General features: G+C 47.9%; 1 protein-coding gene across 1 annotated transcript; it reads left to right on the forward strand.

Moving 5' to 3' along the window:
* Positions 1-2,261: 2,261 nt before the first annotated feature.
* Positions 2,262-3,209, forward strand: LOC309603966 (olfactory receptor 6E1-like; the record flags this gene model as incomplete). The annotated part of the gene is made up of 1 exon (XM_082338837.1): positions 2,262-3,209. The coding sequence occupies one exon, from the start codon at positions 2,262-2,264 to the stop codon at positions 3,207-3,209; it is 948 nt and encodes a 315-aa protein (XP_082194963.1).
* Between the last annotated feature and the right edge of the window lie 7,441 nt (positions 3,210-10,650).

Genomic DNA, 10,650 nt, shown 5'->3' on the forward strand with positions numbered 1-10,650 from the left:
GGCATCCCTTCCGCAGCACCTTGTCCTTCTTGGATATTTGGCTCACTCTGGTCATTCCCCCTAACATGTTTGTCAGTCTCATGCTGGAGATTAAGATATCTCTGCAGCTGCTTACAAGTCTCTTCTTCTCCGTCAGCACAGCTGAGTTTAACCTATGTGTTGTGATGTGTTTCGATTGCTGCAGGGCCATTTGCAACCCCTCACACGACTCTGTCCTTACCAGCTCCTGGGTGTGCCCCATGCTCATCTTTAGCTGCTGGGGAACGGCATCTCTCTCCACGCTCAGCCCCACCATCCTGTATGCCATTAGACCCTCTGTGCCCACTGTAGAGACTGCTTCTTCTGCAGCATCATCCCTTTGCTGAGAGCAGCCCGCACGGGCACCAGCTACTATGAAACATGAGCGTTGCGCTCTTCTCTGCTGTGTTGCTGGGCTCCTTCACACTGACCTCTGTGGTTTATGCCTACATTATATGCACCGTCCTGAGGATAACCTCTGTGCAAAGGCACAACAAGGCCTTCTTCACCTGGCTATCCTTCACCTGCATACCCTATCTTTCTTCACTCACTATGGCATATACTGGCTGCATGCTTGACGATGCAGGGCCTGAAGAGAAGCTGCTTTGTTGTAAGCTGCCTGCAAATTTGCAGGTTCCCCTAAGAAAGTACATTCAGGAGAAGAACAATTTTAGAGAATTGAGGTGTCACCCAGGAGAGTATGAAGACACAACCCTTTGAGTGTTTGAACTGACCCAGAAAATGGACACTGTGACTGTCCCCTCTCATTCACTGATTCACTACGCTCATACTGCTGTAGGTGACTGAGCTTGAGCTTTTGCTCAAATACAGCCAGGGGTTTAATCTCAGAAAATGGGTGCAGAGCTTCCCCTATGCCAGACTAGAGGCAAAGAACAAGCCAGGCATTTGGGATCTAAGACTAGCCTGAACCCCAAGCTAAAATGTCAGTGCAAACATGGAGCACTGCCCTTTACTGATCTTCCCATTTTACTCCTTGTGCAAGTGCTACCCATTCTGGCCTGGGACAGAGCCTAAGGGGACAACACAGCCTGTGGAGAAGATCTGTTTCACTGCTTCAAACCCACCATCTCCTCCTCTCCCTCTCCTCCCCTTGCACTTGGAATCATCCCACTTTGACAGTCATCTGCTCTGCTCCTTTCCATGTCTAAAAACAAATATAAAGATGAAGGGAAAAACATCAGTCTTTATTGCATATAGTTTTCTTGTGCTTCCTTCTGTTAGATGTCTATTTTGACATTAAAAAAAACAAACAACCTTAATAAATGAGTGATTTGAGACTTGAATAGTGAGTTTCATCTACTTGGCTGCAGGTGCCTGTGAGAACTGGTTTTCCCCAGGCTCCCTCTAGAGTCAATGGAAACAAAAGAAAACGCTAGAGGCTGGTTCCTCCCAACCTATAACTGGCATGCAAAAGAAAGGTTACAAATCCCTTCCAGATGCTCTTCTCTTGCTCTGCGTTTAGGTCAGGGCATTTGATAGCAATAGCAATGAGCAACTCTTTGGAAACAAGCGTGTTTCAGTGCAGACGGATGTCAGATGAGATTGTGTGACAGACTGTGTGGAGTCATCATACCTTTCAGTCACTATTTAGAGTACGAAAGAAGACAAGTTATACTTGGTCCCTATTCCACCCCCTGCCCCTTTCCTGAAGAAACAGAGAGCAAGAAGGTGTGGAAGGAAGCAGGGGATTACAAAAGAGATACTAGATATTACTTATTTTGAAAACAAGAGATTCTCAAGGATTCCTAGTGCAAAAAGGCAAGTACCTCTGAAAAGTAGAAAGAATAGCTTTCAACATATGTATTTCATTTCATTTCATTTGATGGTTTAGCATTTGTGCAACAGAAGAGATGAGTTTGGCACATAGGTGTGACAGATGTTTGCAATAGGTCTGAGTGAATGTGGAATTTGCCAGGAATGGGGTGAAATAGCTCGCAGCCTCTTTAAAATCTTCTGCTCTGGAGAAAGAATCCTTTGGGAGTGTTTGAGAAAGGTAGAAAGATGACAACAAATTCTCTGAGGACTCGAACTGAAATGTAAACCAGAAAAATCAGGGGGTGAGAAAGGCTTGAAGGACTCACTCTCTCTCTGTGCTATCTAGGAGGAAGACTGCAAGCAAGGAAAGAAGCAGAGAAGGAAGGATTCCTTTCATCCAGACTGTGAAATAATCACACTTGGGTTTTGCCATCTTCCTGTCTCGGCAGCATGAACTGAAATTCAGCATGGGAGCAGAAAATGAAACTGCAGTTACTGAGTTCATCCTAGAGGGTTTCTCAGGGCTTGATCAAAGCCTACAGCTATTTCTCTCTCTGCTCCTTCTGCTCATATACCTGACAACAGTGATGGGGATCGCAACCATCATTTTCCTCGTGTGTGTGGATCACCGCCTGCAAACCCCCATGTACTTTTTCATCAGCAATCTGGCCTTCCTGGAAATCTGGTTCACATCCTCCACAAGCATCAAATTGTTTGTGATCCTGAGTTCTGGTAGGAGGACAATCTCACTAAGCAGCTGCTTTGCCCAGTCCTGTTTCTATTTTGCCCTGGGCTGTACAGAGATGGTTCTACTTGTCGTCATGTCCTTTGACCGCTACATTGCCATCTGCCAGCCTTTGCGTTATGCTGCCGTCATGAAGCCTCAGCTCTGCATCCACCTGGTTGTTGCTGCTTGGGTCATAGGCATCCCAGTCTTGAGTTACCGTCTGGTCCTCCTCTACAAGCTGACTTTCTGTGGCTCGAACAAGATCCACCATTTTTTTTGTGACAACTCCCCCTTGCTCACATTGTCCTGCTCTGACCCCAGCCTGCTTTGGAAAACAGACTCTGTTTTCTTATCGTTTATCCTACTGGGTTCCTTATGTTTAACTCTGGCATTTTACATGGGCATCCTTTTCTGTATTCTGCACCTGCCAGCAGCCGCTGGGAGGAAAAAAGCTTTTACTACGTGTTCTTCCCACCTCACCACCTTGGCCATTGCATATGGGAGCTGCATTGCTCTCTATGTGCGTCCTTCCGGAGATGTTTCCTTGGACACAAACAGAACTGTAGCTTTGCTGAACACTGTCCTGTACCCAGTCTTAAATCCATTCATCTACAGTCTTAGAAACAAGACTGTGCTACTGGCCCTGAACGAAGCCATTGCCCGTGCAACAACACAGCTTTTCCCCTAATCCTGATGCATTTCTGGACAGCAATTCCAATGAGCTGCTACGTTAAATATGCTAAATAATACCAGTGCATAGGTATGTAACCTCCAAATACAGATGCCTCAGGAGATGCATGTTCTTGTTGGGTTGTGTTAGGTTAAGTGAGAAGAAGCTCATCTGCACACACAAAGAAGGCGCTACCAATGGCAGGAGGAGTAACCCAGTCAATACCCTGCCCCAGCTGCTCCCAGAGCCATCACAGGAGAGCCACCAGCTCATCAAGAGCCCATCTCCACAAAGCGAGAAGAGCACAGAGGCACCGTGGCAGGTGGGAACCCAAATGACGAGCTCCTGAGGAAGGAACATCTTGTCCCAGCTCCTTCCAGGGCTGCCCTGAGAGAGCCATCAGCCCCGTTGTCCAGGTGTGAAACCCACCAAGAGGAGTCACTGCGAGCAGCTCTCTGGATCACCATTTGGACTAAGGGAATTGTTGCCTAGGGGCATAGGACACATTATGGGATGCAGGGGAAGAGCATTTTTGGATTGCACAGGACTTTTATTATGGGAAGTTTAGGGGAGGACCCCGACCAGTGCAGTCTGTCCTGTCTTCTCACTAAACTTAATTTCTAGCTCATTCCTGTGGGGGGGGAATCTCTCTTCTGCGTGAACATGTGAGCACAGGGGGATGAGTGCAGCAACTGGAGAAGGACCAGGGGGTCAGACAGCCCGTATGTCATTAGTGCCAGCAATTGAGAGACCGGAGTGACTGGACTCTAAGAGTTTGTGTGTCTGTGTGTGTGTGTCTGTGTGTGTGTGTGTGTGTGTGTGTGTGACTGGGGTGGTCTGTAGCAGCATCTGGAATGGGGTTGCAACCTCAGAGGCTCGTGCACCTGGGGAGGCTGGTATCCAGGGCAGCTACTGAGGAGACTGAGCGTCTGAGCCCAGCTGCTGGAGGGATCCACCCTGTAAAAGGTATATATATAGATTAGAACAGAACAGAACAGAACGGAATAGAATAGAATAGAATAGTTCAGTTGGAAGGGACCTACAAGGATCATCTAGTCCAAATACCTGGCCACTTCAGGTCTGACCAAAAGATAAATCATGTTATTAAGGGCATTGTCCAAATGCCTCTTAAACACTGACATGCATGGGGCATCGACCACCTCTCTAGGAAGCCTGTTCCAGTGTTTGACCACCCTCTTGGTAAAGAAATGCTTCCTAATGTCCAGTCTAAACCTCCCCCGGTGCAGCTTTGAACCATTTCCCCACGTCCTGTCCCTGGATCCAAGAGAGAAGAGATCAACACCTCCCTCTTCACTTCCCCTCCTCAGGAAGCTGTAGAGAGCAATGAGGTCACCCCTCTGCCTCCTTTTGTCCAAACTAGACAAGCCCAGTGTCCTCAGCCGCTCCTCAAAGGACATTTCTTCCAGCCCTTTCACCAGCTTTGGTGCCCTCCTCTGGACGCATTCAAGTACATCCTTCTTCAGTTGTGGGGCCCAGAACTGCACACAGTACTCCAAGTGAGTCTGCACCAGTGCAAAAAACAGTGGGATAATCCCCTGCCCTGGTTTCAGCTGGGACAGAATTAATTTTCTTCCTAGCAGCTGGTACAGTGCTTTGTTTTGGATTTAGGATGAGAATAATGTTGATAACACACTGATGGTTTACTTGTTGCTAAGCAGTGGTTATACTAGTCAAGTGCTTTTCAGCTTCCCATGCTCTGCCAGGTGCACAAGAAGCTGGGAGGGGGCACAGCCAGGACAGCTGACCCAGGCTGGCCACAGGGCTATTCCATACCATGTGACGTCATGCTCACTATATAAGCTGGAGGGAGTTTGCCGGGGGAAAGCGATCACTGCTCGGGGACGGTCTGGGCATCGGTCAGCAGGTGGTGATTGTGCATCACTTGTTTTGTGTATTATTATTATTTATTATTTATTATTTATTATTATTAGTAGTAGTATTACTATTATTACTATTATTACTATTATTACTATTATTATTTCCCCTTCATCTGTGGCCATATTAAACTGTCTTTGTCTCAACCAATGGGTATTACTTTCTTTTTCTGATTCTCTCCCCCATCCCACTGTGGGAGGGAGGGTGAGCGAGCAGCTGGGTGGTGCTTAGTTGCCGACTGGGGTTAAACCACAACATCCCCTCTTTTGAGCCCCTCATTATACTGCACCCCAGGGTGCGGTTTGCCCTCTTGGCTGCCAGGGCACACTGCTGACTCCTGTTGAGCCCCCTGCCAGCCAGCACCCCCAGATCCCTCTCTGCAGGGCTGCTCTCCAGCCACTCCCCTCCCAGTCTATACTTGTGCCTGGCATTATTTCATCCGAGGCGCAGAATCCAGCATTTGTTCTTGCAAAACATGGTGAGAGTTGCCTCCTCTGGGTCATGGATACAGCTGTCAGACTGCACAGGGCCCAGGAGTGTTCCCTGTGCTGCCCCATGATGCCCCAGTATGTCCCACTGGCCTCCAGGTAGGGTATGACCCCTTCTCCACTGCTCTCTCAGCCTCATCCTCCAACTGCTGTTTCACCCATCTGTTTGTCTGCCCTTCCAGAATGTAATGTCCTAACTTGGGTACAAGAATAGTGAGGGAGAACACGTCACAAATCTTGCTGAAGTTGAGGTGAACAGCATCCACTCTTGTCCCCTCATGCACAAATGCAGTTACTTCATCATGAAGGCAGTCAGCTTGGTGAGGCATGCTTTACCCTTTGAAAGTCCATGCTGACTGCTTTTGGAGACATTCTTCTCTTTAATGGTCCCAGAAATACCACCCAAGAGATATTGATGGCTTACTCCTCACCAAAGTGAGCTTGTACAGCCTGGGGTTCCCTGGGTTGCTCCTTTGGCTTCTTTCAGAGATGGGCGCAACATTGCTTTGTCCTCACTCACAAGAGACCTCTACCAATCCCATGACCTTTCAAAAGGGATATTCCACAGAAATATCAGTCTTCCCCTGTAACTTCATTACCACTATTCTGCCTGTTATATGCTGTATTTAATTTCTCTAATCGTTCGTGTATTTTCACCTGTTCTTATACAATAAGTAAGTCATCTTATTTTCAATTTCCTGATACAATAAAGTCATCTTACCAGTAGAGGCCCTTTCCATTATTCTCCAGTTTTCTCCTCCCCTTACTTTTTGTTCATTCAGATACCTTTCAGCTATGCTGCTGCTTTGGGTTTCCGGGAGTTAAAGCTTTCATGTCTTTCAGTAGGACAATTGCCTTTGTAGCAAACTCTTCTCTTATGTTTATCTCTACCTTTCTGTAGCTATCTATGTAAAACATTTCTCATAAGATTATCCCTTGTAGAAAGGCAACCTCATTAAAGGTAGCTTGTAAGCAGCATATGCTTGAAGAGTGTATTGTATTGTTTATGAAACTTTATCATGCTTTACTTTGCTTGCAAATAGGAAAAATCCTTCTCTGCCTGTGTGCAGCCGGTTGTCTAAGGAGATGAGGTGGGAGATGGTGCAACGGAGCTGTAACACCCAGTTGCAGACTTCAGTGGAGAAATCTGATGTAAGGAAAAGTGATGTTCTTGCAGCCTTTCAGTACTTAAAGGTAAAGTACCAAAGCTCAAAGCTCAAAGCTCAAGGACAATAAAAAGGGCTTTTTAAAATATCTAAATAGCAAAAGGCAGGCAGGAAATAACATTGGCCCATTACTTGATGAGCAGGGTCACCTCACAAACAGGGACATCGACAAAGCAGAGACGTTTCATGCTTTCTTTGCCTCCGTCTTCAACACCGATGAAGTGTTCTCTGGGCTAGAGAACCATGACTGCAAGAACGACAAACTCGCAACCAACCCTGAACTTGCGCGGGATTTGCTGGTCCAGCTGGATAAGTTAATGGGGCCGGACGGGATTCATCCGAGGGTACTTAAAGAGCTGGCTGATGTCGTAGTGAGACCTCTCTCAATGATTTATCAATCCTCTTGGGAATCTGGGGAGGTCCCAGTTGACTGGAAGCTGGCAAACGTTGTCCCAGTCTTCAAGATGGGCAACAGGGATGACCCTGGTAGCTACAGGCCTGTCAGTCTCACCTCTGTGCCTGGCAAAATGAGGGAGAAAATTCTTCTGGGAGTTATTGAAAAACACATGAAAGACAACGCAGCCATTGGTCCCAGCCAGCACGGGTTCACAAGGAGAAAACCCTGCTTGACAAACTTGATTTCCTCCTATGACAACGTTACCCACCTAGCTGACCAAGGGAAGCCAGTTGATGTCATCTTTTTGGACTTCAGTAAAGCCTTTGATACCGTCTCTCACAGTATCCTCCTGGACAAAATGTCCAGCATACAGCTGGATAAACACCTAATGCAACGGGTGAGCAATTGGCTGATGGGTCAGGCTCAAAGGGTTACAGTAAATGGAGTTACATCGGGCTGGCGACCAGTAACTAGTGGGGTTCCCCAGGGATCTATGTTGGGGCCAGTGCTCTTTAATGTCTTCATAAATGACTTGGATGCAGGACTCGAAGGTTTGTTATCAAAGTTTGCCGATGACACAAAATTGGGAGGAGCCGTTGACACTCTTGAGGGCAGAGAGGCCCTGCAGAGGGATCTGGACAAATCAGAGAGCTGGGCAATCCCCAAGTGTATGAAGTTTAACAAGGGCAAGTGCCAGATTTTGCACTAGGGACATGGCGACCCTGGATGTACATACAGACTGGGGAATGAGAGACTGGAGAGCAGCCCCGTGGAGAGGGATCTGGGGGTTCTGGTCAACGGCAAGTTGAACATGAGCCAACAGTGTGCCCTGGCAGCCAGGAGGGCCAACCGTGTCCTGGGGTGCATCAAGCACTGGATTGCCAGCCAGTCGAGGGAGGAGATTGTCCCGCTCTGCTCTGCACTGGTGCAGCCTCACCTTGAGTACTGTGTGCAGTGTTGGGTGCCACAGTACAAAAAAAACCCCAAAGCTACTGAAGAGTGTCCAGAGGAAAGCCACAAAGATGGTAAAGGGTTTAGAGGGGAAGGTGTATGAGGAGCGGCTGAAGTCACTTGGTCTGTTCAGCCTGGAGAAGAGGAGACTGAGGGGAGACCTCACCACGGTCTACAGCTTCCTCACGAGGGAAGGAGGAGGGGCAGGTGCTGATCTCTTCTCCCTGACGACCAATGATAGGACCCGAGGGAACGGCAGGAAGATATGCCAGGGGAGGTTTAGGTTGGACATTAGGAAAAGGTTCTTTACCCAGAGGGTGGTGGAGCACTGGAACAGGCTGACCCTGCAGGCAGTCACATCGCCAAGCCTGACAACATTCAAGAAGCATTTGGACAACACCCTCAGACATAGGGTGTGAATTTTGGAGTTGTCCTATGCAGGGACAGGAGTTGGACTCAATGATCCTTGTGGGTCCCTTCCAACTCAGGACATTCTATGATTCTATGATTCTATGATTCTTATAAGATAGATGACTTTTTAGCAGGGCCTTTTGCAATAGGACAAGGGGTAATGGTTTTAAACTAAACGAGGCTAGCTTTAGACTAGATATAAGGAAGAAATTTTTTACAATGAGCATGGTGAGACACTGGAACAGGTTGCCCAGGCGGTAGATGCCCCATCTCTGGAAATATTCAAGGACAGGTTGGACGGGGCTCTAAGCAACCTGATCTAGTTGAAGATGTCCCTGCTCCTTGCAGGGGGGTTGGACTAGATGACCTTTAAAGGTCCCTTCCAACCCAAAGCATTCTAGGAGTCTATGATTCTATGAAAAGGTGAATCGAGTCAATTTGCAGAGGTGAAAGCCATCCAGCTGGCTTTGGATATTGCTGAAGGAGAAAAATGGCCAATGCTCTATCTCTATACTGACTCATGCATGGTGGCAAATGGCCTGTGGGGGTGGTTGCAGTAATGGAAGCAGAGTAACTAATAGCGCAGAGGCAAACCCATCTGGGCTGCTGCACTGTGGCAAGATACTGCTGCCTGGGTAGAAAACCTGGCTGTAAAAGCACGTCACGTAGATGCTCACGTAGCCAAGAGTCGGGCCACTGAAGAACATCAAAACAACCAGCAGGTGGATCAGGCTGCTAAGATTGAAGTGGATCTGGACTGGCAACAGAAGGGTGAATTATTTCTAGCTGGGTGGGCCCATGACACCTCAGGCCATCAAGGAAGAGATGCAACATATAGATGGGCCCATGATTGAGGGGTGAACTTGACCACGGACACTACTGCACAGGTTATCCATGAATGTGAAACATGTGCTGCAATCAAGCAAGCAAAGCGGTTCAAGCCTCTCTGGTATGGAGGACGATGGCTGAAATATAAATATTAGGGAGGCCTGGCAGATTGATGATATCACACTCCCACAAACCTGCCAAGGCAAGCGCCATGTGCTTACAATGGTGGAAGCAACCACCGGATGGCTGGAGACATATCCCGTGCCCCATGCCACTGCCCGGAACACTGTCCTGGGTCTTGAAAAGCAAGTCCTGTGGTGACATGGCACCCCAGAAAGAATTGAGTCAGACAACAGGACTCATTTCCGAAACAACCTCACAGACACCTGGGCCCAAGAGCATGGCATTGAGTGGATATATCTCATCCCCTATCATGCACCAGCCTCCAGGAAAATCAAACAGTACAATGTGAAACATGTGCTGCAATCAAGCGTGTTAAAGACTACACCGAGAGCAATGGGTGCTGGGATGTTCAAACATTGGGACACACATTTAGCAAAGGCCACCCGGTTAGTCAACACTAGGGGATCTGCTGATAGAGTTGGCCCTGCCCAGTCAAAACTTTTACGTACTGTAGAGGGGGATAAAGTCCCTCTAGCGCACATAAAAAATATGCTGGGGAAGACAGTCTGGGTTATTCCTGCCTTGGGTAAAGGCAAAACCATTCGTGGGATTGCTTCTGCTCAAGGACCTGGGTGCACTTGGTGGGTGATGCAGGAGGATGGGAAAGTCCAATGCGTTCCTCAAGGGGATTTGATTTTGGGTGAGAATAGCCAATGGTTTGAATTGGATGATGTTAATTGCTACGTAATACTTCTCACACTGCCCCACCAGCGAGTACATTGGGAGGGGCACAGAAGTTGTGAGGGGACACAGCTGGGACAGCTGACCCCAGCTGACCAAAGGGGTATTCTGTACCATGTGATGTCATGCTCAGCATATAAAGCTGGCGGAAAAGCTGGCCGAGGGTCCGCTGCTCAGAAACTGGCTGGGCATTGGACAGCATCACTTCTTTTGTATATTCTTTTATCATTGTATATTCTTTTCCCTTTCTTTTCTATCCCATTAAATTGCCTTTATCTCAACCCATGAGTTTTACCTTTTGTTTTCGATTCTCTCCCTCATCCCACTGCGGGGGAGTGAGTGAATGGCTGTGCGGGGTTTAGCTGCCTCTCAGGTTTAACCAGAGAAGGCCTTGACGCTGTGCAAACACGGTTCAGCAATAGCCAAAACACGGGTGTGTTATCAACACTGGTTTAGGC

This window comes from Platalea leucorodia, assembly GCF_965183815.1.
Source record: "Platalea leucorodia genome assembly, contig: HAP1_HAP1_SCAFFOLD_278, whole genome shotgun sequence".
NCBI lineage: Eukaryota > Metazoa > Chordata > Aves > Pelecaniformes > Threskiornithidae > Platalea > Platalea leucorodia.